The 25,085-nt window shown below is 41.9% G+C and overlaps 2 protein-coding genes across 2 annotated transcripts; one reads left to right on the top strand and one right to left on the bottom strand.

Annotated features, from left to right (window-relative positions):
* Positions 1-1,223: 1,223 nt before the first annotated feature.
* Positions 1,224-15,655, bottom strand: lrrc40 (leucine rich repeat containing 40). Its single transcript, XM_030048957.1, has 15 exons — positions 15,350-15,655; positions 13,516-13,697; positions 12,982-13,055; positions 12,531-12,660; positions 11,938-12,061; positions 11,495-11,634; positions 10,719-10,891; positions 9,782-9,872; positions 8,003-8,048; positions 7,673-7,775; positions 7,092-7,199; positions 6,531-6,641; positions 5,819-5,896; positions 4,958-5,143; positions 1,224-4,345 (listed from the first exon to the last, which is right to left on the bottom strand). Exons 1-15 carry the CDS (start codon positions 15,483-15,485, stop codon positions 4,240-4,242), a joined length of 1,788 nt encoding a protein of 595 aa, XP_029904817.1. The 5' UTR covers positions 15,486-15,655; the 3' UTR covers positions 1,224-4,239.
* Positions 15,656-16,717: 1,062 nt separating this feature from the next.
* dohh (deoxyhypusine hydroxylase/monooxygenase) lies at positions 16,718-22,407 on the top strand. Its single transcript, XM_030050005.1, has 6 exons — positions 16,718-16,852; positions 17,568-17,677; positions 18,277-18,444; positions 18,804-18,880; positions 19,387-19,633; positions 20,647-22,407. The coding sequence occupies exons 1-6, from the start codon at positions 16,848-16,850 to the stop codon at positions 20,955-20,957; spliced, it is 918 nt and encodes a 305-aa protein (XP_029905865.1). The 5' UTR covers positions 16,718-16,847; the 3' UTR covers positions 20,958-22,407.
* Positions 22,408-25,085: the final 2,678 nt, after the last annotated feature.

Here is a 25,085-nt window from a genome sequence, read left to right as displayed (position 1 = left end):
CATACAAAGTAGATGTAACCATCCAATTAAAAGTATTAAATATCGCCACAAGCACCAATGAAACAGCGTCATGTACCTGTGTAGAATGCAGGATACAGTGCAACCTTTGGTCACTTTGAGAGAATATTATTCACAGTGGCAGCCTAAATACTCACACACCAGTTCAAAGCATCATCACAGCAGATTTCTCTCAGCAGCATGCATTATTGTGTTAGGCAGGGCCAACAGTTTGTGAATGTGTGAAGTTAGAGCCTATATGTGGGACAGCATTTTCAGCACTTGAAAGATCTCACTCTGTTTCACTGCTGTTGTGGTTGTGTGGTAGTTCCACAAGATAGTAGATAGTGTGGAAATTAAATTGAGTTTGCTGTGTTATGGGAGGTGAGGAAATGCTCTGCTGTATATAGTGTTTCAATATGAAAGAACAGTGGCATGTATGAAGCAGCAGAGACCTGGTGGTATTTGCTGCCTCATATGATCCTGTAATAGATCCTGTCAGCTCCTTCCCTGTGCTCTCCAAAATGAACTCAGGTGATCTGGCCCAGCAAATGACACAATTTGAGCAGTGACCCAAGCTGAAAAAATATTTATAGGGATGCACAACCACACACACTTGTCTGGGAGTCATTATCAGTGCCTCTTTACAGCCCTCTTGCTTGCTAACTGGTGGAACTACTTTGTCTCTGTATCACTACGCAAACACATACAGCTGAGTGGAGTTTTTTTAGACGTCAGTCTCCCCCTGCTGTCCGACTCCCACCTGCCAGCCTTCAGGCTACGCCTCCTTATTTACATACAACTTGAACAGCCAAATGAAAAAGATTCAACTTTAAATGGAAAATGGCATTTTAAATTTCATATTTTCCAATTTTGTTCTCCCTTTTCAAATTGGCATTTTATATCATCAATTTCCTTATTCTTTTTAACATTTACTTATCGTCTGATTACTCCTGGTAGTAGAGAAAAATAATCATCTACCATTTTAAGGTTCTGTTGAAATCAAACAGAATTTACAATTTATTGTCATATGGAATATAAAAGACATTATTTCAACATATTTCAAGGTTAAGAGTAAATCTCCTGTTAATGTAACACACACATTCTTAAACTAATAATCCAATTACACCACTGTGATGTGAGGATGGCTAAATGACAGTCTGGGTTTGGCTGTAATGCAGGTTAAATTCTGGATTATATCTGAAAAACTCAACCAGTCATCAAAATTATGAACAACATGTGGCTTTATTAAGATAGAAAGTGCTGTCAGATTAACTAGTAAACATCAAATATATTCAGAGGCTCCATGCATACAACAACAAATACACACTCACAAAATTACACAAGTCATGAACCACAAGTTTTTCGGTCAAACTGTGGCTGATTGGTTTGCACGGCTGAGTTGATTAGTCATTTCTTTCGCTTTCCCTTTGCAAAGGGGAGGAAAGTATCATTTAAAGGTTAACTCCAGTGTAATTCTAGTTTGATTCCTGTCCGTTATGTGTATTTGCCAGTCAGAAGCTGTGACCATCTCGTTGGACCACAGGTTCGCCCTGCATTGTGGAAGTCTCGAATTCATTTCAAAAATCCATTCAAACTGGTGGCGTAGATGGATTGCTGCCTTAACTAACATAGTCCATTATTTTCAATGTGTATTGTAGTTTTAAGTTTAATGAGACTATTTAAACGTAGACTTTAAAATTTTCTCTTCATTTTGCAGTGTACAAAGTTGTCTGGTGGTAGTGAAGTAAAAAAAAAAAAAAAAAAAAAAATTAATTAATTAATTAATTTATTTGCACATTATTTAGCCCCTTTAGTACAATTCATTTAGACTTAAGATCACCAATAACCATTTCCCAAAGCCTACCATACTGCTTTGGATGTTTGAATGTGCTTTTCCTACCTTCCAGGAAGCAGCTGTTTCCATTAATTTTAGTAATAAATCATCAATCAATCAATCATCATACTTAAAACTTGAGATTGCTAATCGATCACAGTGAACATCCTGCCCATGTTTGTTTTGTTTTGGTTTGGTTTTTTTGTTGTTTTTTTGTCAAAATTACGATATTGTGGCAGTTTCTTGCCCACACTGAATTGAAAAGTCTACCTCCTTGTGGTGCATTCATATGCTGATGAGCAGCTCTGACACCCAAGACTTCAAAGCCTGCTGTCAAAACAGCATGGCTTTTATCAAAAAACCACACCAAGATGATAAAAAATACATAAACATGGGCATTGTGAAAAAGGATTATTTGGATTTGGCTTCTTCCTGTTTAAAAAAATAAGATAATCTGTCTGATTACCATGCAGAAAGAATGTTCAAATTTATCTATCAACAACACATGAATGTACTGCTTTGTTTGCACTCAGAAACCCACAAAACAGAGCAGATCTGTCTGTCAGAACACAGTCTCTGAAGAAAGTGTGTTTTTTTTTTTTTTTTTTTCCAAACCACATTTAAACATGACTCGTAAAGAAATTGTCACAAATGCAAAGCAGCAGAGGATTTGAGGTATGTATCTCACCTGGATGTTTGAATTATTTAAAAGGTAAATTGGGTACATAGTCAGCAATCATTGAAAAAATGACCAGTTGTGATCATAAGCATGTTACTTCTCATGCAGATGCTCTGCTGGGCCTGCTGGTGGCGTCAAAGCAACGATGAAATGACCAGGTTTGATCCTCTGGCCAAAATGAATGTTCTCACCAACTTTCATGGCAGTCCAACAAATTAATCTGGAGAAGCTCAACAGATTTCAGCTGCTGGTGGCACAAGAGAAAAGATCACCAAAACTGACAGGTTTCCTCCTCTAGGCAACATGAAGGTGGTCACCAAATTTAATGGTGATGCTAAAGTAGTTTTTGACACTTTAGTTGTCAAGATAAAATCTGCCTGTTGGTGGCGCTACAGAGAGGGTCCTATAGGTTCCTCAAATAGCACAGATTTGATTCTTAAGGAAACATGAATGTTGTCAGCAAAATGCATGGTGACCCACCAAACAGATAACAGGTAGATACGCCCCTCTGAACCCAACTGCTGACCGACCAGTCATGTTGGCAAAAAAACACACACACACACACACACGTGTTATTTAAAGCCCTGCAATCCTGCACTGTTTGGGCTAACCTGTGGTAGATGTTTCATGGGCATTAATGGTGACAGGAAAAGCTAAAATTATACCGGCGTTACCTATTAGGCTTTTTTCTGAACTGTGGCTGTTCAGACATGTAAACAACACAGAAACAAGGAGCACAGCGGGGGCACTGAACAACCACCGGCTGTGTTTCCATGCAGGGAGAGAAACCTGGTTTGGGGTACATGCGTGTTAACATGACAGGTGAACTCCCATGTTGAACAAGTGACTGTTGGTGTGTTACGGTGGCATGGCAAGCTCTCTCTGTATCCACTTTGGTTTTTTGTCTGTCACACAACCTTGATTGATGGCCCCTTGTTTGAACCCCAGGCCTCGGGTCATGTCCTCACTAAGCCAGGCAAATCTGAAACTGCATCCTTTTCCCCCGTTTTTGCCCTTCTGTTCACACTGAAGCATTGTTTTCCACAAGTAAAAAACAGATTTTTGAAAATGCTGACAAGGGATGGTCATTTGATCTGCTCATGCTTAACAGCTGAGGGTTTTTTCATTTTTTTTTCTTCCCAATTTTATGATTAACTGTTGTCTTCTGTTGTCTAAAAACACAACTGTGAGGCAATAATTGAGATTACCTGTTTTCCAGGGATCGTTTTATTTAAATCTCCCAAGCTGTTCTGGAGACATTCATTCATTATAAATGAGCCTCTGGCTGCTGATTGGCTGGTGGTGTTGGTGGCCCTGTGCTTCTCTCCAGCACTAACAATGGCTGCTGCCCCATAGGGCTGTTTAAACACTGGAGGGCTGATGCAAATTTGAATTTCTAAATAACTGGTTGACTTTTGATGAAGCCCAGTTGTGAAGAACCAGCTGGGGCCAACTCTCATTAGCTTGTTTACCCCTTTAAACATTTTGAGGCATTTCAGTGTGGATGGTGGGCTTTTGGAAAATGATCTGAATACAATGGTTTAGTGTGGATAGACCACCAAAACTGCATTTTCAGATGTACCCGGCTTAGTGTGGACACTGCCTTTTTCATGTGCAATGTTCAGTCAAACATAAACAAATGATGCCTCATCCCAAGAACAATAACTTTCCATCGTGGCTCTGGCCCTGCCTGGGCTGGCGTCAGGGTCAGGATTAGTGTGGGGGATTATGTGGGGATTCGGCTGCGGAGGTACTCCAACAGAGAATCAGTTCCTTTGGCCACGATGGCTGCTCTCGGAGTCCGGAAAGGGTTCCCCTCCAGACTCAGACACCTACAGGAAGAAAGTTAAGATTATCCACATTATATTTAAACTCAAACCCTATTGTGTAAGTGCAGATAACCACTGGTAAAAGTCCCGTCTGGAATTCCATTTCACCCCACAGACTGAAATTCTTCCCACCATAAATCCTGATGGGAACAAGGATTTTGAGATGGGAGTGTTTTAACTGGGGTTTGACTATTAGTAACTGGCAATCTGATGCAGTCAGTTCTGCTTCAGTCAATTCCCCAGAGATGGCCGCAAGTTTGCTCAGGGCAACTATAGAATCCCCTATACAATGACAATTCAACGTAATTCCATTCATATGAAAGAAATACAGGGTATGTTAAGCTTCCTTCATAGTATTCCCTCCAGAATGTCACGTTGCCACAAGTTGTTCCAGAAACAATCGTTTTTACCCTCTCCATTTACAGGTAAAACCCATGTCCAGCTAAGTTCTCTACGGGGTTCTCAAACAGAAAAATGTCTTTAAACAGATTGAGCATTACAAAATTATGATATATAACAATGAAAGAACATCTGCATTTCTCTTTTAAAGCCTAAACGCAGGTGACACATGATGAATAAACAGTGTGCTGCTTCATTCTTAAGTGTATATCCTACCTGAGGCTTGTACAGAGTCCCAGTTCAGGCGGTATGTTCAGCAGGTCGTTGTTTGACAGGTCCAAAGTTGACAGATGGACCATTCGCTTCAGAGAGCCGGGGTCCACGCTGCCCACCTGGTTGTTGGCAAGCAGCACCGTCTCCAGGGAAACGATCTGATACAGGACATCAGGGAAGGACTTGAACCTGTGACCAGCCGACAAACACTGAGTGGGGAAACTGTAGATGACTGACTGAATGAAGCAGGACTATCTGATTGGACATGGGCTACATCCAAGATTATTTACACGGCTGAACAGCTCATTCTGAGGCATTCTGCTGTTGGGTATTTCTGAATTATTATTATATCTCTGCTGTTGAGATGCAACCTCATCACCACACCTTTTCTGTTCCAAATTAACCATGAAGCCTTGCTGCTGTGTGTGTTGTAGGTTCCATATATAGAAAGAAGTCAGTTTAGCAGCTGACTTGTGACGTCCAGGGTCAAAAAGACGTTGCGACCGTTAACAATGACTAGTGATTATTCTCTGTTAATTTATTGCAATCTTTCACAAGGTGAAGCCGTATAATAACTCCGCGATGGTCTTCAACTAAAAATAAATTAAATATAAAAATAATGACCACCATAGTGTCGAAGAACCCTTCAACACACATTGGAGGGGGGTTTCTCTGCAAAGGTCATTATTTTTTGATAGAAGATCATCTCATCCTGAATTATCCCTTATACAGCCATAAAAATGCAAAAAACAAAAAACTTCAATAGTTGGTCACAAGTCTGAGATGGAAGTTCAGAGCTTGGACCACATGACCTTCAGAGGGATTATATTTTTGTGGTGACCTGTTTCTTTAACAGTCCTTTACCTGTTATAACTGAGTATAACTGAGCGCAGTTTAGTCAGGTTCTCCAGTCCAGATGGCAGATCACTCAGCTGGTTGTTCCTGACAGAAACACACAACAACCAGTTAGACTCTCCACACCAAGAGCCCGTTGCCCCCAGTTGCCCCCAGGTTCGATATCATCCCCAGGGTCCAACACTAAAACCATTCACCCACCAAAAGCAGGTAAATTTTGGGTTTGGTGGAAAAATAAATCGGGGTCACCAGCCAGGTGGCCAGTAAATAAACTGGAAATACAGTGTAGGCCCCGGTTTACAGCGTGTGTTTTTTAGTTGCACTGTCTGACGTCAATGTGACCCGAACTGTCCTTCATACCTATCATGACATCAGCCAATCAAATCAAAGTGTTTTGGTGATTTCTACACCATGTCTGCCTATGGTTTCAAACATCTGTGTTACATGTTGCTAGAGGTGTGGCAACACACTTCTGGTGTTAAGCCACTAAAATAAAACAAGATGAGGACAAAAGTCTTGGAGGCTCATGCAATTTTATGATCAGTTACGAATATTTTTGGCAGGTAAAGTTTCTCAGTTTACCAACCTGTAGTAGACGAGCCAAAAGGTTCATTTTGGACCCTGGTCATCCCATCTGTATGTACTTTGTATGCATCATGTATGAGGCTTAAATTGTAAATGCAAATGTTGTCATGTGTGTGGTGTGTGTGTGTTTCTCTACCTGAGGTCTATGTGTGTGAGCTGCAGTAACTTGCAGATGTCAGGAGAGCAGCAGCTCAGTCTGTTGAAGCCCAGATTGACCTCTGACACTGAAGACTGGAACTCCACTAGTCTAGACAGACAAGACACAAAACAGCAGAGATCAGGCTTCTTAGTTTGTTTATTCAAACTGTAAAATACATCACAAAGCTGCTGAGAATCAAAGGATAAAGAGACTGATTTGCAATGCCGTCCCTGATTGTAAAAGTCAGTCAGTCAAATAGGGGCCGCAGAGGAAAGGGAAGAGAACAGAGTGAGACAGACAGACTGATGATTCCCACTGTGGCCCTCCTGTAAAGTTCAACTAAAACAACAACTTAAAGCAATTAATCCATTACCAAAATTATAATTATGTAATACATTTTCTGTTGATTGACTATTCAATTAATCGACTATTCATTTCCACCCGAAGCTGCTAACTAAAACTAAATGAAATTTGCCCCAAACTGAAGTCACCACGATCAGTGCTGTGTGTGTGTGTGTGTGTGTGTGTGTGTGTGTGTGTGTGTGTGTGTGTGTGTACCTGGGGGGCACGGTGGTCAGCTGGTTCTTGCTGAAGTTAACAGTGACAATGGCTTCACCTGCTGCAGCATCAAACGTCTCATCTGGAATATTCTCTGCCTGCTTCTCACTGACACACACACACACACACACACACACACACACAAAATGCATACATTATAATACCACCGTAGCTGATGTGATTTGGCCTCATTAAATTGCCTTTTAATGTTACTGGGTTTTGATAATTCATTGACATCCATCAAAAAACATGTACAATATGACTGTATACCAAATTATATTCAAATAATGCAATATGAAATAGAGATATATAATATAACGATGCATGTCATATATAGTAAATCAGAATAATTACCGCATCAAAATACAACAGGAGTCAAACACACAAGTAATAATGTTTGGCTGTAGTAAGTGGCACTCCAAAGTTATCCTGTGGTCCTTGTATGATATAATCATGTAAGATAAAGTCATTTGTTCATTACATTACATAATCAGGTTGACTCAAACACTAGTACATACCCAGTTGTAGGTAGAACTATGTATAAATGGAGTCCTACTGTCTAATATCTGAACATCACCAACCTGTACTCCAGCACTTTGAGAGTTTTGATGTTGTGCACGTTGACTCTGGCCTGGCTTGGCAGCGTCATGGCCGTGGGAGTTTCATCTGCTCTCTCAGGCTCTTCTGTACATACAGGCAAATATGTGCATGACCCACACACACACACACACACACACACACACACACACACAATTTTTTTTTAGCTCTGCTGGTCTAGAATAGAGGCAGGATTCAGTTGAGTTAGTAAATTCAATACAGCTGATTAAATCATTAGAGTCAATAGATTCAGGAGGCAGAAGTGGAAGACAGAAGCTGAGATAGTAGAGTCAAGGCTGAAAAGTTGTTTGTACCCTTAATTCTCCCTCTTAAATATTTCAGCAGCTCGTTGGTTCCTTTCTGTCAGAGAGACAACAGAACAGAGGAAGTAGTTAGAATATGGCATTCATGTGTATGTGTGTGTGTGTGTGTGTGTGTGTTACAGTGAAGCACAAAAACACATCATCATCAGGTGATCTGGGATTTTCATGCAGGTTTTCTTGGTCTAGAATTGGACTAAAACATGGCAACAAACATGGCAGTGGTATCCTGTATAAGCAGCTATAGATACACCGACATCCCTGAACTTATGAAGTGTGACAATGTGCTGTATGGTGATGTGAGGTCAGCTATGGAAACATTTATTTCAGGGATCTTTCACACAAAGAAGTGCTGCTAGGAGAGAAGCTGTGAACTTTGTGCATCTCAGTGGAAGGACGCTCCTCATTTAGCACACTTTCTGAGGTGGCACAGCACGGATCAGCTGTCAAATGACAACGATAAATGCACAGTGAGAAAGTGAGAGAGGCTGACATTACTCTGACATACTAAGTAGTTTTGTCTTTGGCCCTAATGTCTACTCCAAAACAATTTGATTTGTAGCTTGACAAGAGTCAGTTAATCTGAGTAAGCTGTTAGTTACTTAACCAGGCAGAGTCTGCAACAAGACAATGTTGGTTAGTTGTCAATGACAGCTGGCTGACAAATGTTAAATAAACACATTTATCAAATGTATCAGTGATGAAACTGTCCTTCTAGTCCATGCCCACATGGATATTGATATTTCTGAAAATCAAACTTTATAAATAAAATATAGCAGCACTTTCTAAAATGCCTTGGTACACATGTGAACACAAAAATGCACAAGTCTCCACTTTAGGAGCTCGTGCAAAGAACCTGAGAAGTGACAGGCATGCTTTGTTGATATCAGAGAGTTAAAAATACATGTAGAAGAAAGCTTAGACGTCTTCATACCTACAACTGTGTGGAAATTACAATCAGATGCAAGACACTGAAGCCCTGACTGCTCCTGGCATGGTGGCCTCTGCCATCAGAGTGTGTGTGAGAATGGGTAAATGTGAGGCAGACACTGTAAAGTGCTTTGAGTAGTCAGTAAACTAGAAAAACTCTATATATAGCCCATGATAAAAGTTGCAGCTGTATGAGATCAGTGTCTCCACTGTGAGCGCAGGCAAGGAAGCTAAACTGCTGCTGGTCTGTCCTGTAGCTTTTTCTATGACACACTGCTGCATGTGGACCGGAGGCCAAACCTGAATAGTTTTAATTCACCATGTGGGTGTGGCCTTTAAAGTCACAGGACTTAATCGTGATATAACTATGTTATTAACTTATTAACTTAACTAGCTATAAATTTAGAAAGCTAATCAGATGCTAACATGTATTACTGCCCAAAAGCTGAACACGTCCTGTGTGACCAGCAGAGAGGCTGCTACATCAGACAACACAGAGGCACAGCTGTAGCTCTGGGGTCTGACTTCAACGGTCCTGTTTGACTCAGGTAAGACAGTGTAATGTCAACCAGACCTTTACATGAGGAAAAGATAACTTTATTTAGATTTAGACATTTTAAGACGTATGGTAGGATGACTCAGCAGTTCTAGACAGTTACAGGCATGTGGGACATGAATCCCCTGCCCTTACGTGTGTCCACATTACTGGAAGAGCATGTGCTGCATCTTCCTCCCTTCACCATTATCTTTGACTGTGAAAGATGCACTGTGTGTGTGTGTGTGTGTGTGTGTGTGTATATGTATATATGTGTGTGTGTGTGTGTGTCTGTGTGTAAACCCTACAGTGAGCAGGTCTCTCCTAATTCCTCTCAATGGGTTTCCCTCCAAGAGTAACATCTTCAGATTGGGCAGTAAGCTGACAGAGGCTGAAAGACTGACGCACACACACACACACACACACAAACACACACAAACACAAACACACACAAAGTTAGGATGTGATTATAATGGTCAATGGTCAATGGCTGCTTGTGTCATACGAGGTACCAAGCTGCTCCTCAGGAGTGATTAGGGGTTTATTCTCTTGTTCTGCGACAAAATAAGAAGGTTATGATTCTGTAAAATTCTTAATACTGTTATGTTATATATTGTTATTATAATGTTAAATGCTGAAAGGGTTAGCACTCCAGAAGTCAGTTTCTTAGGTGCTCTTGGTGATGAAATTTCTGCTCATGGTGCCACTATGTCTTTGAAAGAATTTGTCTTTGCATAAAGTTGGAAGAGAAAATGATTGTAGCCGTGTTGAGATCTGAAAATCTCTGTTGGCTTATAAAGGTCTTCACAACTGAAATAATGCACAGAGGAAAGTCACAGACTGCTGGTCATCATATGAAGTAACTGAAGTAGCAAATAACTGCAGCCAATTTGCTGCCTTGCTTGGTACAGTAAAGCATAATGTCAAGATTACATTTTACCAGATACAGGATTATAAATTATATCTGGGTAAAATGAAATGAAGAAAATCATAAATACAAAATAGGTCTAGATATCCCAATAATGTTAACTGAGAATCTGCTCCAATGCTTAACAAGCACATGCCCACAAGCACTTCTGAATGAAGCGGTGGTCATGCCTGGTCTGAGCATGTGCTGTCACTGACCGGCCTGTGTGACACTATTAGATTATTCAGTGATTTGCTGAGTTTGGCTCCGGGTCAGAAACAGTCAGCAGCTGCTCTAAGTGATCGTCAGGTGATGTTATGGTGGTGACGTGGGCCTACTTGGCGATGTCATTGTTGGTGAGGTCGAGGCGTGACAGTGTGCTGAGCAAGGTGATCTGTTCAGGAAGGTCTTTGATCTTGTTGTCTCGGAGTTCCAGAAGAGAAATGGCTGCCAGGCCGGCCAGGTTCTCCACCTCCAGCACCTCTATCTGGTTGTTACCGAGATACAGCTCCTAGAGACGGACAGACACACGGACAAAGCATTCCCTTCTTAGAGGTCAAGATATGTGGGTAAGATTTGAAGCAACACAGGCGCAATAATTTCTGCCAAAGGATCTGACAGTATCATACATTTCGAGTTCCCACGTCAGACTCCAACACAACATACCTCTTCTGTTCAATGTCATTTCCAAATAAAAGAGAAAAGAAAAAGTGCCTTTCATTTGTATTTAGTTCACAGAAACATTAAAAAGTAGTCATGATGCTTGTGGTGATTTTGTATAGATACTTTTTTCCCATCAATTCTACAGACAACATACTGTATTGTGATATATATGATGACCAAGACATTAAATTATGCATATCGTGATAGAGGATTTTGTCCATATCACCAGCCCTGTCTGATACTATCTTATCTGCCAATCGCTAATGATGTATATCATCAGTTTTAGAAGGAAACAGTATTCTGGTTAATGTTTAATTCAGCCGCTTTCCATGACACTTCCTTCTTTTAGCGACAGCAGATTACTTCTAACACGGAAGGGCAAATGATGATTCCAGACAACAAATTTACCCATAACGCTGTTTAAATCTGAGCTTGCTGTTGCTATGACTACCTTCAGGTTGGAGGCAGGGAGCTTTGGGAGGAGGCGGAGCTTGTTGTGTCTGAGGTAGAGCTGCTCCAGAGCGACCATCTCTGACAGGCTGGCTGGAACACCGGTCAGCTGGTTATTGCTGCAGTCGAGCACTTTGACATCTGCAAGTGATGGAGTTAAATAGTGACGATGGGTTTATTCTGACAGTCATGTAACTATCACGACAACTGACTCCTCGTTTTCATGTCCCTCTCATTTCTCCTAATGTTCTTCTCTCTATTTTGATCAAATTTTAAATTGCCCATTTCTACACCTGTTCACAATATGTCTAGAATTTGTATTCATGTTAATCTGCAAAATGCAAACAGCAAAAAGGTATGCAAAAAGTTCCTTTAACAAAGCAAACATATCGAAAGTGAAAGTCAGACAGGTAAAGAGGAGAGATAGACATAAGACAGTCGTACTTGCCAACTTGGTGAGGCTGTCAGGCAGACAGGTGAGCATGTTGTGAGACAGGTCTAGTGTCTGCAGACAGGTTAGGTTCCCCAGGCTGGAGGGAAGGCACTTCAGGCGGTTGTTGGACAGGACCTTCCACCAAAACACACAAATCAATCAGCAGGCAGCTCCATCAGAGAGCAGCATTAGTATGTAGTGTAGTGTAGTGTAGTACACTACAGAGTACAGAATGATGAACTAATGAGTTCCAGCTGATGACAAGGCCACTTGCTGCTCTGTCAGTCACTGTATCTCCATGCACTTCATGGGTTATTCACCATGTATGGGCAATTATCTGCTTTCTCAAATGCTATGTAATGCTATGAGAAAACCAGTTTCCGAGGGAAGGTATACACTCATTTACTACAACAGACCAACAAAACACTTTAACATTAATATTTATTAATACTCAGAGATCATGTATTAGATCAGGCATTTGCCAGGGCCGCTACACTTCCTCTTCCCTCTTGCAGCAGGTAACCACCGACTGGTTCACACGACGGCAGCCAGTCGATGAGCAGCAGCAGCCCAGGGCCGGTGTCTATATTTCTGTGTTAAGTACCAGCTCAGTCAGATTTTCCAGCTGTCCCAGTTCGTCCGGCAGGGTTTCCAGGATGTTCTGCTGTAGTGTCAGACTGCGAAGGTTCTTCAGAGTACACACCTCCACCGGCAACACACTCAGCTTGTTGTGACTGGACAGACAGGAGGACACATGCACATGCAAAACATTTTATTTGTTTATTTATTTAGCTGTATCCTACTAGTATTTGCTACTGCAATGACCAAATTTGCCCCCTTGGAATCATGTTTTTAATCCTATCATCTTAAAACACACACACACACACACACACACACACACACACACACACACACACACGCACATACACACACACGAAAACCCCAGAATGGCACATTTAATGTAAAAAATACTCTGTACGCGGTAAATGTCCACAAGGCATAAATGATTAACAACTGTGCACCGTGTGTGTGTGTGTGTGTGTGTGTGTGTCTACCTGAGTCGTAGTTGCTGTAGCTGCTCCAGTTCTCCCAAAGTGCTGGGTAAACTGCTCAGCTGGTTGTCATGGAGCTAAAGAAAACAAACAAACAAACAAAAAAAATCAGTAAAAACAAATTTTGGGTTTGTGCTGAATTCCATCATAAAGGAAGTTGTGGGGATGAAACTTACACCCTGAGCTGAATTCAAGCAAATGAATGTGAAGATAGATAGATAGATAGATAGATAGTAGATAGATAGATAGATAGATACTTTATTCTTCCCGAGGGAAATTCACAGCTTCCAGCAGTATCCACAAATTCAAGATAAAACAAATTCAAGATAAAAGACATAAGAAACTGCGTGTGCATCACCTGCAGGTCATTCCATGTGGAAAATGTGTATGAAAGCACCTACAGAGTAAAGTGGCCAGCATCTGAGACCCTTAATAGTGACACCTCGCACTGATTAAGCATATGGGGGGTGCTACTCCCTTTCCTCTGTCATCTCGTCTAACTACCTCTCTGAGGAAAACCTGGCTTGAGTTACTCACGTCCAGTGTAGTGAGTCCAGGTAGTAGTCTGATATCGTCAGATAACACTGTGAGCTGATTGGATGAGAGCAGCAGTTTGGTGAGGTCGGTCTGTTCCCACCAGCGATCTGACGCTCCAAACGACAGATTCTGGTTGGCCTCCTCTGGTGTGTCCAAGTTCAGACGGTACACATCCTGAGGAACTGAGACAGACATTACAGACATTAAACTGGGCTGCTACTTACTAACTCACTACTAACACTTAACGAATCACTGAGATCATTACTGCTATACTGACATCATCAAAGTCCAGCATTTCCTACACAGCATTAGCATGATCAGATTTCCTCATCTTGTTGTTGTTGTTCCAGTAATAACAAAATGATTATTGGCTCTGGCCTGTCATGTAAATAACCAATCAGATTAGACTGGCTGTTGTCTGTTGACCCTCTTGGCGTTGCCCAAATGCTTGGGGACTTTGACAACGAATTAAACAAAGCATGAGCTACTAATTACTAGGGATGTAAAACCAAACCAAACAAACAAACAAACAAAAACAAACTGCTTGATAAAGTGCAAAACAGAACTGTAAAAAAATGAACCATTCAATACAAAATACTAGGGGTGGGACTCACTAGAGGCCCACTATACGATAATATCATGATGCTTAAGTCACAATACAATAATACTGTGATCTTAAATATTTTGCAGTATGCTTTGTATTGTGATTACATGTATTGTGATATATTGAGATTTATTATCTTTTTTCAGCTGAAAATTCTGTCAATATCTGTTTTATCTGATAAGATAAATTTTCATTCTGTTCAACAATTGTGTTCTGTTATAGCAGAAAAATGTGATTGTCAAGCAGACAGACTGACCGACTCTGTCATAAAGGCCTGACATAAATGTTGCATTGATTCCTGGCAATGTAATATTAATCCTTGGCGTTCATGTATTGATACAGTACTGCCACATAAAATATTGCATTACTATGCTGCATTGATTTTTTTCCACCCCCACACAACCCACCCTGCAAAGTGCAGTGTTACAAACACATCTGCTGTATGAGAGCCATCTAAACACACATGAATCCATGGATTTACTGAAACTATTTTTGTGTTTGTTTCAAACAGTCTATACGTTTGCCTTTGAGAGAATATTTGTTGATTTCACAATGTTGTCCCAAATCTCTGAATGGAAAAAAAAGTTATTTCTGCAAAATATCATTTTGGAAATGGTGGTGATTCTTTTCTTCCTGATGGACAAACCAAACCAAACAAACCATGATCCAAAATCCGTGATACAAACTGATCTGTGGGTTTATTGACCTCCAGCGAGTAACAACAGGGGGTTACCTTCAGTGCGTAACAACATGGGGTTACCTTCAGTGCGTAACAACATGGGGTTACCTTCAGTGGGTAACAACATGGGGTTACTTTCAGTGGGTAACAACATGAGGTTACCTTCAGTGGGTAACAACATGGGGTTACCTTCAGTGAGTAACAACATGGGGTTACCTTCAGTGGGTAACAACATGGGGTTACCTTCAGTGAGTAACAACATGGGGTTACCTTCAGTGAGTAACATCAGTGAGTAACAACATGGGGTTACCTTCAGTGAGTAACATCAGTGAGTAACAACATGGGGTTACCTTCAGTGAGTAACAACATGGGGTTACCTTCAGTGAGTAACAACATGGGGTTACCTTCAGTGAGTAACATCAGTGAGTAACAACATGGGGTTACCTTCAGTGAGTAACATCAGTGAGTAACAACATGGGGTTACCTTCAGTGAGTAACAACATGGGGTTACCTTCAGTGAGTAACATCAGTGAGTAACAACATGGGGTTACCTTCAGTGAGCCCCCGGCCGGACAGGTTGAGCTGGCCGCTCTTCCTGGCTGCCTTCAGCAGTCCGTAAGGCACGGTGGGCTCCGGCTTCTCCGTCCTGAAGCCCGCCAGGGAGTCCACCTTTTTAAAACGAGACATTGTTGCTGCACTCAGTCAGAGAGTTTGTAACTGTGTTTAAAAGACTGTCAGCGGCGTGTTCACACATCAGACAGAAGTGTATCGGCTCGGTCAACACCTCGGGTGGGCACACTAGGTATTAAACTCCCGGCCAACACGAAAAATTAGCGGAAAATTTTACTTCCGATATGATGTTTTTTTTCTTCTTCTTCTCTGTTTTACTGGCGGGTAGCAAATAACTTTTCGGTTTATACCTCCACCTACTGTACAGAACATGCAACAGCACACTATATTGCACGCTTACCTAAATGCCCCCCTAACATCTTCTATACCCAAATCTCATTCAAGGCTATCTGACTTGTTATTCAAATAGAAAATCGTGTTTCTTCTACCTCACCAATATATAACCAATATAAGTATTTCGGTTTCTGTTGAAGATTGTACACATGTAGCCTACCACCCTGTTTAAGATAATATTTGTAATTTCTTCCCAACTGTAAACGATGCACTTTTTGTGATTATGATGGGAGAACTGTTGAACATGTCAAAAACAAAAACAAAACAAAAAAACAACAAAATAAAATAAAATAAAATAAAATAAAAAATGAAACAAAGATTTCAACAAAGACTGATAAATTACTCATGTTTGACAATCCGACATTTTCGGCAGATGAATATTATATTATAGGCCTGGTTGATTATTTTGGGTAAATATTAGGCTATATTCCGAAAATTAAAAAAAAATCTGCTTAATAATTTCCCCTCCCTTCACATTTGTAAAGATCTTAAAGCATATTCGACTACTACTGAAAATATAAAACTCAGAAATTACAAACTGGCAAAACATTTCCGGTTTACTCCAATCCGGTTTGCAGACCCTGAGGGTTTCTGGTTCCTTTGTTTCTCTTCCCCCTACATTTTGTTACTTGTCGCTCATTGTAATTCACTGTAGTTTACTGTGATATTATGTTTATACTGGCGTATATGTACATAATCTTTTATAATGAAAAATGTATGTAACATGTATACTCCCTGTACCTGTAATTTAGTCAAATAAACGGGGAAAATATCTCGCAGTCTCTCCCTCTCTGCATTATATTTTGAGCAATAAAAACATGCTCCACATTTTCTTGTCATTTACAAGTATTGCATTGGTCACTCATCCTTTCCCCCAAATAAAACATGCTGCCGGAGATGTAGTGTCGCACTGAGCCGCTCTCCAGTCCAGGTGGTGGCGCTAAATCATGTTTTGGCTGGTTTCCCCGCCGCCGATAGGCCAGTAGAGGCAGAAGCCGCCGCTGTCAGTCAGCTGTGAGCCGTGTTAGCTAACCTCTCCGGCACGGCAGCTCGTCGCTGACAAGAAGAGGGGACAGAAGAAAGCACATGAAGTGGGTATATGATATAAACTCGGAGTGTGTCGGCGACTTTTACTTCTGCTTGAATTATGGTGTTGAAACGTTATTCGAGAGTAAGCTTTGCGTCATTTTAGCCGCGAGGTCTTACACAACCAGCTAGCTCACTAACAGCGGCTCACAACGTGGCTCCCATGCAGCTCCGAGCGATGTTACACAAACTGAACGGAGCCGTGTGTTGGCCTCTGTTGTGTTTGGTGGCTGCTGTAAACCTGATACAGTCCTTTCTGTTTAATCTGGAGCCAGCTCAGGCTAACGTTACGTCCGACGCCATTCAAACATCTGTCAGGTTAATGTGGTCTGGCTCCCAGCAGAAAGTACACGCCTCGCTATCACACTGATGTTACTGATGTTATCACACGTCGTTGTTTTGGCAGGTCAGCAAGACAACATCAAATGATCAGTTTGTTGTGTGGACTTTGGTGTGAGGCTCTCTGTGAGGAGAAGCCAGCGAGCTATAGAGGGTTTTCTCACAATGTGTTTGAGTTCAGTCACTCTTCTTTACAATGTCTGTCTGTCTTTATATGTGTATGTCTTAGGATTTAAGCGTGGCTGCTGATGTTCTGTCTATTCTGCTACATCGCAGAACCAAAGCAAACAGGAGACTCACCTTACATCAAACTGTGTGTGTGTGTGTGTGTGTGTGTGTGTGTGTGTGTGTGTGTGTGTGTGTGTGTGTGTGTGCGCACAGCATCATGGCCAGTGTTAACCAGATATCGGCAGTGGGCGAGGTTCTGGTGGACCCAGGAATGGACCTGACGCGGCGCTTCAGAGCCTTGTTCACCCTGAGGAACCTGGGAGGTAACACACTCACACTCACACACCACACCAAACCAAACAACTCCACCGGCCAGAGCCCTCCACCACACTGCTTTTGGAACTCAGTTGTTTGAAATACAGCAATAACAACATAATGATAAAGATGAGGATAATAAATAGGACTATAAGCAGCAATGAAAGTGGGAGGACGAAAGGAATGTTGATGAAGAGTAAAAACAAGGTGGAGAAAGATCATTTAAAAAACCGTCTGGACAGCAGCTGCAGGAGTAGGTAGTTTTGGATACAGACAGAGTAGTAGCGAGGTATGTGAGGGGAGTGGTCGTGGTAAAAGAAGTAGAGCTTGAGGAGGTAATAACACCAGGAATGGGGGAAGGGAGGCATGAGGAAGTAGTGTTAATCAGAGGAGTGCTAGCTTGTGGTAAACTGGAATAGGATCAGGACAAGGACAGGTTTTAGAGGTCAAGCCTTGTTTCACTAAGATTGGAGTGTGCCAAGTTTGTGGAAAACAGGCCTTTAGTCTGTCTCAGCCACAGCAGGGGCAAGCCAGACAGATTTCCTCTGTGGACGAGGACATGGATGATGACATGTCATGTTTTGTGTCATGTCCTAATCTGTGTCAGGTGCCGAGGCCATTGAATGGATCAGCAAAGCATTCAGCGATGAGTCTGCCCTGCTGAAGCATGAACTGGCTTACTGCCTGGGACAGATGCAGGACACACACGCCATACCAGTGCTCACCGCTGTGCTCAAAGACACACAGCAAGAACCCATGGTCAGACATGAAGCAGGTAAACGCACACACACTACACTTTATACAACGTTCACTACAGTCCCTGGAAGGTGTCTGTTCAGTTTGGCATAAAGTTCCTCCTCTGGTCTTCATACCAGTTAAGAGTCCATCAACAAATAACCGAATATGATGAATGAATGAATGACTTCCTGATATGATGTTCTCACCTCTAACAAACAGCACGGTAGTTCATAACAAAGAGGAAAGACATCACCTAAGATCACAAGGCATTGCTGTAATTTGGCGAGATGAATTCAACTAAAGGCATGAATGTTCCCTACATTTTTCAGACATGCTCGGCGGTAATGCACACTAAATCATCGTTCAGGGTTTGTCTGTCTGCTCGTCTGTCTCTAGGGGAGGCTCTCGGTGCAATTGGTGATCCCGTGGTTCTGGACCTGCTGAAAGAGTATAGTCAGGACCCTGTGATCGAGGTGAGGACATGACCCTCTGACCTGTAACATCTAACCCACAGCAAGCCTAAAGATCCACTATGGAAATTAAAATACATCTACAGAATCACAGAACCATGCTAAATACAGAAAAAATGTAACCAAATTATTTGTAATCCTCGATTTAAAAAAAAAAAAAAAAAAATCTGTGGTCCAGAAGATATGTTTTTGTTGTGGTCTGAATGGAACTACAGCAGCCATACACCAAGCAGCCTGTTACATTTCTTTGGGAATAGAGAGGCGTGCCACGTGCTCTGAGGTGTAGTGGACTCCAGTAAGACTTGTGATCAGATGACGATTGGTTGAGGAATGACTTGTGTGTGTGTTTCAGTCAGTCGGTAAGGGCTTCTGTTACTGACTGTTTTTGACTATTAATGGTGGAAAGATTGTTGCAGAATTAGGTCTTTTCCCTGCTTCAGCAGTGACATATCAGATGTTGTGTGCGGAGCGTGAAGTTGGTAATTACACTTGATCCCTCCACCCTGCAGGTGGCAGAGACGTGCCAGTTGGCCGTTCGTCGATTGGAGTGGTTGCAAAACGGAGGAGAAGAGGGCGGAGCCACGGACAAGAACCCCTACAGCTCTGTAGACCCCGCCCCCCCAGCAGCGAGGAAGAGCGTCTCAGAGCTGCGGGCCATCCTGCTGAATGAAAGCCTGCCCCTGTTTGAACGCTACCGGGCCATGTTCGCTCTGCGCAACCTCGGCACCGAGGAGTCCGTCCTCGCTCTGGGAGACGGTACGACGCTGCTTTGTTTATTTTAGGAGACAGGGCGGCCATTTTATTTGCACATCACTTGAGAAAAACTCCAGCTTTGCTAAATGTCATGTTTTTTTTACTTCAGTTGAGAGATAACGTGGTCCTTTATCGGCTGAAAACAATATGGCACCTGAGACCGCGAAACCTGTTTAACGTCAACCCACATAGAGCTGAATCGAGGGCAGCTGGACTTGTGTGTAGATTCTTGAAGACATTTCACTTTTCATCCAAGAAGCTTCTTCAGTTCTCTCCAAACAAGTCCAAGTTGGCCTCAGTTCAGCTCTTTGCGGATAACCATGACCACACGTTTCAAGTCAAATTGATATAAACATGGCAGTCTTTCTGAGTCGGTGAAAAGCTGGCATGTTCAGCCCTGCCAAGCCTGTCCAAGCTGGACCAACACGAGTTAAAAACAGTGTTAGTGCTGTCCAGATTGAAGAGCTCCTGTGAGAGTCTGCTCCCAGGAGGCGGGACGAGACACGGGGCTGAGTCTTGCTGTGAGGAGGCGGCTGAGCTGCACACAGCCTGTTTAGTGGGCTGGTAGTCCAAGTGATCAGGCAGATAAACAGAAAGCAGTGTTGCCACTGCCTCAAGCTTGATTTGGTGGAATTTTGCCAATGCACATCCACATGAACACACAGGCTGGGAGCGGCAATTAGCAGAGCAGAGAATGTCCAGTTTCAGCAGGTCACGCTGCAGTGGTCATCTGGCTACACTAGGACTGCCTAGTCTTGTTTTTTTCAGGGGACAGCTCACAAATGCACCCAGTAGTGAAATCTTTTATTTAGCCAGGAATGTGCCATTGAGGTTTTACTGATAGAAACACAGGAAGAGAGTCTAAACAAATCAGTATCAATAAATTCTTGGTTAACTCCTTCTTATATTTGCTTCTTCCCCAGAGAAAATGTAAACATGGTGTCCACTTTCCCAAAAGGCAGTGTCCTGTCTGGAGTGTTGGATGTAAATGTGTGTGTGTGTGTGTTTGTTTGCAGGACTGCAGTGCTCCAGCGCTCTGTTTCGGCATGAGATCGGCTACGTCCTGGGTCAGATGCAGCACCCGGCGTCCATCCCCGCCCTGCGCGCGGCTCTCGAGCGTCCCAACGAAAACCCCATGGTCCGCCACGAGGCAGCCGAGGCTCTGGGCTCCATTGGCAAGGACGAGTGTGTTGCTGTACTGCAGCGTTACCGTGGGGACGGGGAGCGCGTTGTCAAGGAGAGCTGCGTGGTTGCGTTAGACATGCTGGAATATGAAAACAGCGACCAGTTCCAGTACGCTGACGGACTGGTCAGGCTACAGGGGTAAAAGTCAGAGTTCAGGATTACAGTCGTAACTCCTGGACTCCTGTGGACTTTCACAAACAAAAAAACAGCCCTGCTTCTCAGCCACTGCGGGAAATGTCTTATTTTCACACTTGCAACTTCTCAACATTACATTTGAGATTCTACATGTTGTTTGTGCAGTTGATCTCAAAGTAGGATGCAGAGCTCCTTGTGGGGGTTTCAGGGGTTTCCCAGCTGATGAGGAACAGTTTAATATCCCTATAATGGAACTCATATTCCCACTTTGGCAACGTCCACGAATTCTAATAGTAGTTTTCACTTGCACCACAGTAATCACACTGTGTCTCACCATGCAGACACAGCTACAGTTCAGCCCTAAAAACAGTAACAAAAATCTGTCCTTGTGGATTTCTGGGATGAAATCTAATTCAATATGTATCTGTGGTCCCGTGACCCAGCTGGATCTCTGACATGAGAACATTTGAGAGGCACGATGAAAACTGATCAGCACATAAACCACAATACAGATGTCTTTTACGTCCAAACCAGCGCAGCCAGTTGGTGGGCTGCTGGGACGTCAGCTGTGGACTGAGGGCTGGTGGCTGCATGTCGGGGTCCCGTGGCTGTGTGCCTACCGCTCTGACTGCTGCCGTGTCTGGACTGTCCTGCTGATCAGGCCTGAGCTCACTTCACATTTTGTTGTTTCTGTTTGATGTAGAACAGAGATCAGCCAGTGTTTCTGGTGTCGAGATACCAAATGTAGGGGCAGCCAGCCCTCTAAACTGAGATGGTTACCTTCAGAATGTGATTTGCTGCCGAATACTGATTGCCAGCTTACAACTGTAATCAATAACCCTCTCTACTAGAGTACTCAAACTCTAATTTAATGTGGTCATTTTCAATTGGTTTTGGATCGCTTTATCTTGAAAGTTATGCGGTGGTGAAAGGAGCAACTGAAATTTATAAAATGAAATTTTACTTTGTGTTCATTGTCTAATATGTATTTGTTGAAAAATGGTACCACTTTACAATAAATCTATCCTTATAATGGATTATGAATGGTTTATAATTAGGTTTAGCCTTTGTCGACATATGAAAACTGTGTTGTAATGGTTTAATTGTTAGTAATGATAATTAGTAACCTAATTCTCAACCATTCCTAAACCCTTTTAAGGGTCTTATTGTAAACTGGCACTGAAAAGTCTTATCTGTAATCTCTCCACTTCCTAAGTGCTTTTCCCCTCAGACGTGTTGCTGACCAGTCCTTGAAATGATCAGGTATTTATTCATAAGCATTAAACTGATTGGTGCCTTTTCCACCAATGATAAGACACTCACAGTTTCTGTGATGTGATCATGTGATCTGTTGCATCACAAGTGTGATTTTGGCGCAGCCTGTCGAGGTGTGTGTGAGCTCTGTCAGCTCTAACTCTGTTACAACAATAAACGGCTTGGAGGTCTTATCCATCACCCGAGCAGCATATCTCTTGGTTTGTAAGTTATTTAATCCACCAAACAGATGGGGGAGGTTAGCTGCAGAGAGAGACGATCCACAGACAGACACTTAACACACCAAGGAACCAAGGACAGTATGAAAATTGTTTGTGGAATCAAAATGTCCAATTAGAATCACTGTAGGTGAAGGGCAGAAAATAAATAGGGATCAAATCAGAAAACAGAAATACTCTGTGTGTTTCACATAATTTCCCTGACATTTGGATGCATTGCACCTATTTGAAATCCCTTGTGTGCCCACCTGAAAAAAACAAAACAAAACAGCTTTTTAATTCTTTAAAGGTCAGCAAGGTGGAACCATCTATTCTGCAACAGATCAACACAGCGGCTGTGAATCGGCCTCTTCATTAACAACACCATGCACAGCTGGGAAAACACTGACGCTATTCTTTATTTTAAAATAGAGCAGTGCACACGATAAATAGAACAAACACCATCAAATAAATAGACAATAAACAGACAAATGAGCAAAAGAATCCATACTCGACTCTGTGGCTAAACAAGCAAATGAAACTCGTACATAGAACAAAGAACCTCATTCATAAATAAATAAATAAATAAACGGTTAACTATAAAATAGAAATCAAACAATTCTCCACAAAAGAACGTACAAATCCAACACTTGGAACCTGGCTAACGAAGATGAACATAATGGCTGTTTTAAATGCTTTTCTCTCTTCCTCTGGCATGTACAGTGAGGATTACAGCAGGAGCAGAGCTGGAGAACACAAGATGCAGCTGGAGCACAAAAAGGCTGCACAGGAATGGGACTCATAATTTAGGATTGCCATAATCTCATTACAAAAGTCTTAACTAACACGTTGCAGTAGTGAAAGAAAAAAAAAAAAAAAACAGCACAGATGATTTTATGTTCAAAATAGGCATTACTTCTTAAGTTACTAAAACTTATTTTAACAATGGCTGATAGCTGGAAGTGATCATACACCAATCAAATTACAAGAAGTAAACTGGAATGTCTTGCTTTTGACTTATTTGGATTTGGATGGTAACATAACCAAAAGCAACGAAGTAATCGAGTATTCGAGCCACTTACTGATTACAGTTTTAAGCAGGTAATCAGTCATTTGTATCTGCAAAATACACCAAGTCAAAGCAAAACCTCAAAACGTGTGACTTTGATTGATCAGCTACAAGAGCCAGCTGAGGTCTGGAAGGAAACGATGGATGGTCTTCATAAATGACAGTGAATCAGACGCCTGGATACGGCAGATTTGTACAAGATGATGAGCGCGAGGCTTTCCGTTGGACAGTGACAGGATGGACAGATAATGCCCTTGAATGTAAATACATCACCATGCATGTTCACGTTGTACATCGAGTTCAATCAGTCGGTCTCCGCTGTCAGAACCGATTCTGTCCGTTGAGAGCACCACACTTGAGTTGATTTTTTTTTTCTTTTTTTTTTTTGTGGCAAAATCTGAATTCAAATAACATCAATATTTCCAAAGAGAAACAAAGCCCCCACCCCACCCCCACACCAGAAGTCATCTTCATCTCTGAACGCTTGTTCACTCCGAGCGTCTGTATGGTGCAGCTACAATGTTTTTTTGCTGCTTTTGCCTTACATAGCATTACACTGTTTGAGTGAACATAGCTAGTAAGTACTAATTAGGTAGTATCAGTTAAAATAAATAAATAAATAAATTTGAAAAACAAACAAACCTGAAAACACTTTATTCAGAAATGATCATCGACCCCGATGATGGATGCAGCAATTGTCCAATCATCATTTTTATTCCTGTGGTATTTCAAATGAAAATTCCTCCTTACTTTAAAGAAAATTCCTTCAACCTCCTGTCCATTTCGCACGATCCAGGCTGCACCAGCAAATCAAATGAGAAGAACAACAGCAAGGCATCTCAAGCATTTATGTGTTTAACTCGCTGGAACGTTCACATCCAAAATTTGTTTTGTTGTTTTGTTAATTTAAAATCACCCGGCCGTATCATGGCTGCCATAACGTTTTTGATGAGCTTGTCATGGAAATAACTGATTTAGTGCATGAGCTTCACAACATCCACACATGAAATAATTTTAGGGCTCATGTGATATTTCCAGTGTAGCAGCATCAAAAACCTTTGGCTGACATTTCAGCTGTTCAACACGCCGAGAGGAGGCCCTTTTTAACCATTTCAATTATGTGGCAAGAGCTTTGGAAAACAATGATGGCTGTAACCTGATTGTTTTTGCATTTTAATGTAGGAAAAAACCATTTCACTTGGGTCCTATGGTGGTTAGATATTATTTTCCTCATAGAAATCTACTTGTTTCTGTAGAAAGAGCTGAATTAGAGCAATGTGGTGATCTTGCAAAGTAGCTGGTCAGGCGGTATACAAAATAGACGGTGTAAGGTTATATTGTAGCTCTGTTTTCCAGTACTTTTAGTCTTCTTACATGACAACAACTTGAAAAAAGCCAGCACAGGCTTGACCAGTCAGTCCTTCACTGAAGATCTGCTGGTCACTCTAGGATTTGGGTAGACCCTGAGAAGAATAATCTGTTGCAAATTGAGAGAAAAACTAATGTTAAGTCTCTTGTTGTATTTTAAGTTATTTCTGCACGAAAACATTTACCAACCATTTTAATGTCACTGTCTAATTATAACTGGGAAACA

The sequence above is a fragment of the Myripristis murdjan genome, chromosome 4 (assembly GCF_902150065.1).
Source record: "Myripristis murdjan chromosome 4, fMyrMur1.1, whole genome shotgun sequence".
In the NCBI taxonomy this organism is placed as follows: domain Eukaryota; kingdom Metazoa; phylum Chordata; class Actinopteri; order Holocentriformes; family Holocentridae; genus Myripristis; species Myripristis murdjan.
The sequence above is the reverse complement of the archived record's forward strand: the minus strand, read 5'-3'. Positions and strand labels throughout refer to the sequence as shown.

Excerpts from the sequence above, each read along its gene's own strand:
- lrrc40 (XM_030048957.1), bottom strand. The coding sequence starts at position 15,485 with ATGTCTCGTTTTAAAAAGGTGGACTCCCTGGCGGGCTTCAGGACGGAG. Across the intron at positions 11,635-11,937 it reads CAGCCTCACCAAGTTGGCAA|ATGTCAAAGTGCTCGACTGC; the intron begins GTACGACTGTCT and ends CATCACTTGCAG. Across the intron at positions 9,873-10,718 it reads ACCAACAATGACATCGCCAA|TCTTTCAGCCTCTGTCAGCT; the intron begins GTAGGCCCACGT and ends TGTGTGCGTCAG.
- dohh (XM_030050005.1), top strand. Across the intron at positions 17,678-18,276 it reads CACCCTGAGGAACCTGGGAG|GTGCCGAGGCCATTGAATGG; the intron begins GTAACACACTCA and ends AATCTGTGTCAG. Across the intron at positions 18,881-19,386 it reads GTCAGGACCCTGTGATCGAG|GTGGCAGAGACGTGCCAGTT; the intron begins GTGAGGACATGA and ends TCCACCCTGCAG.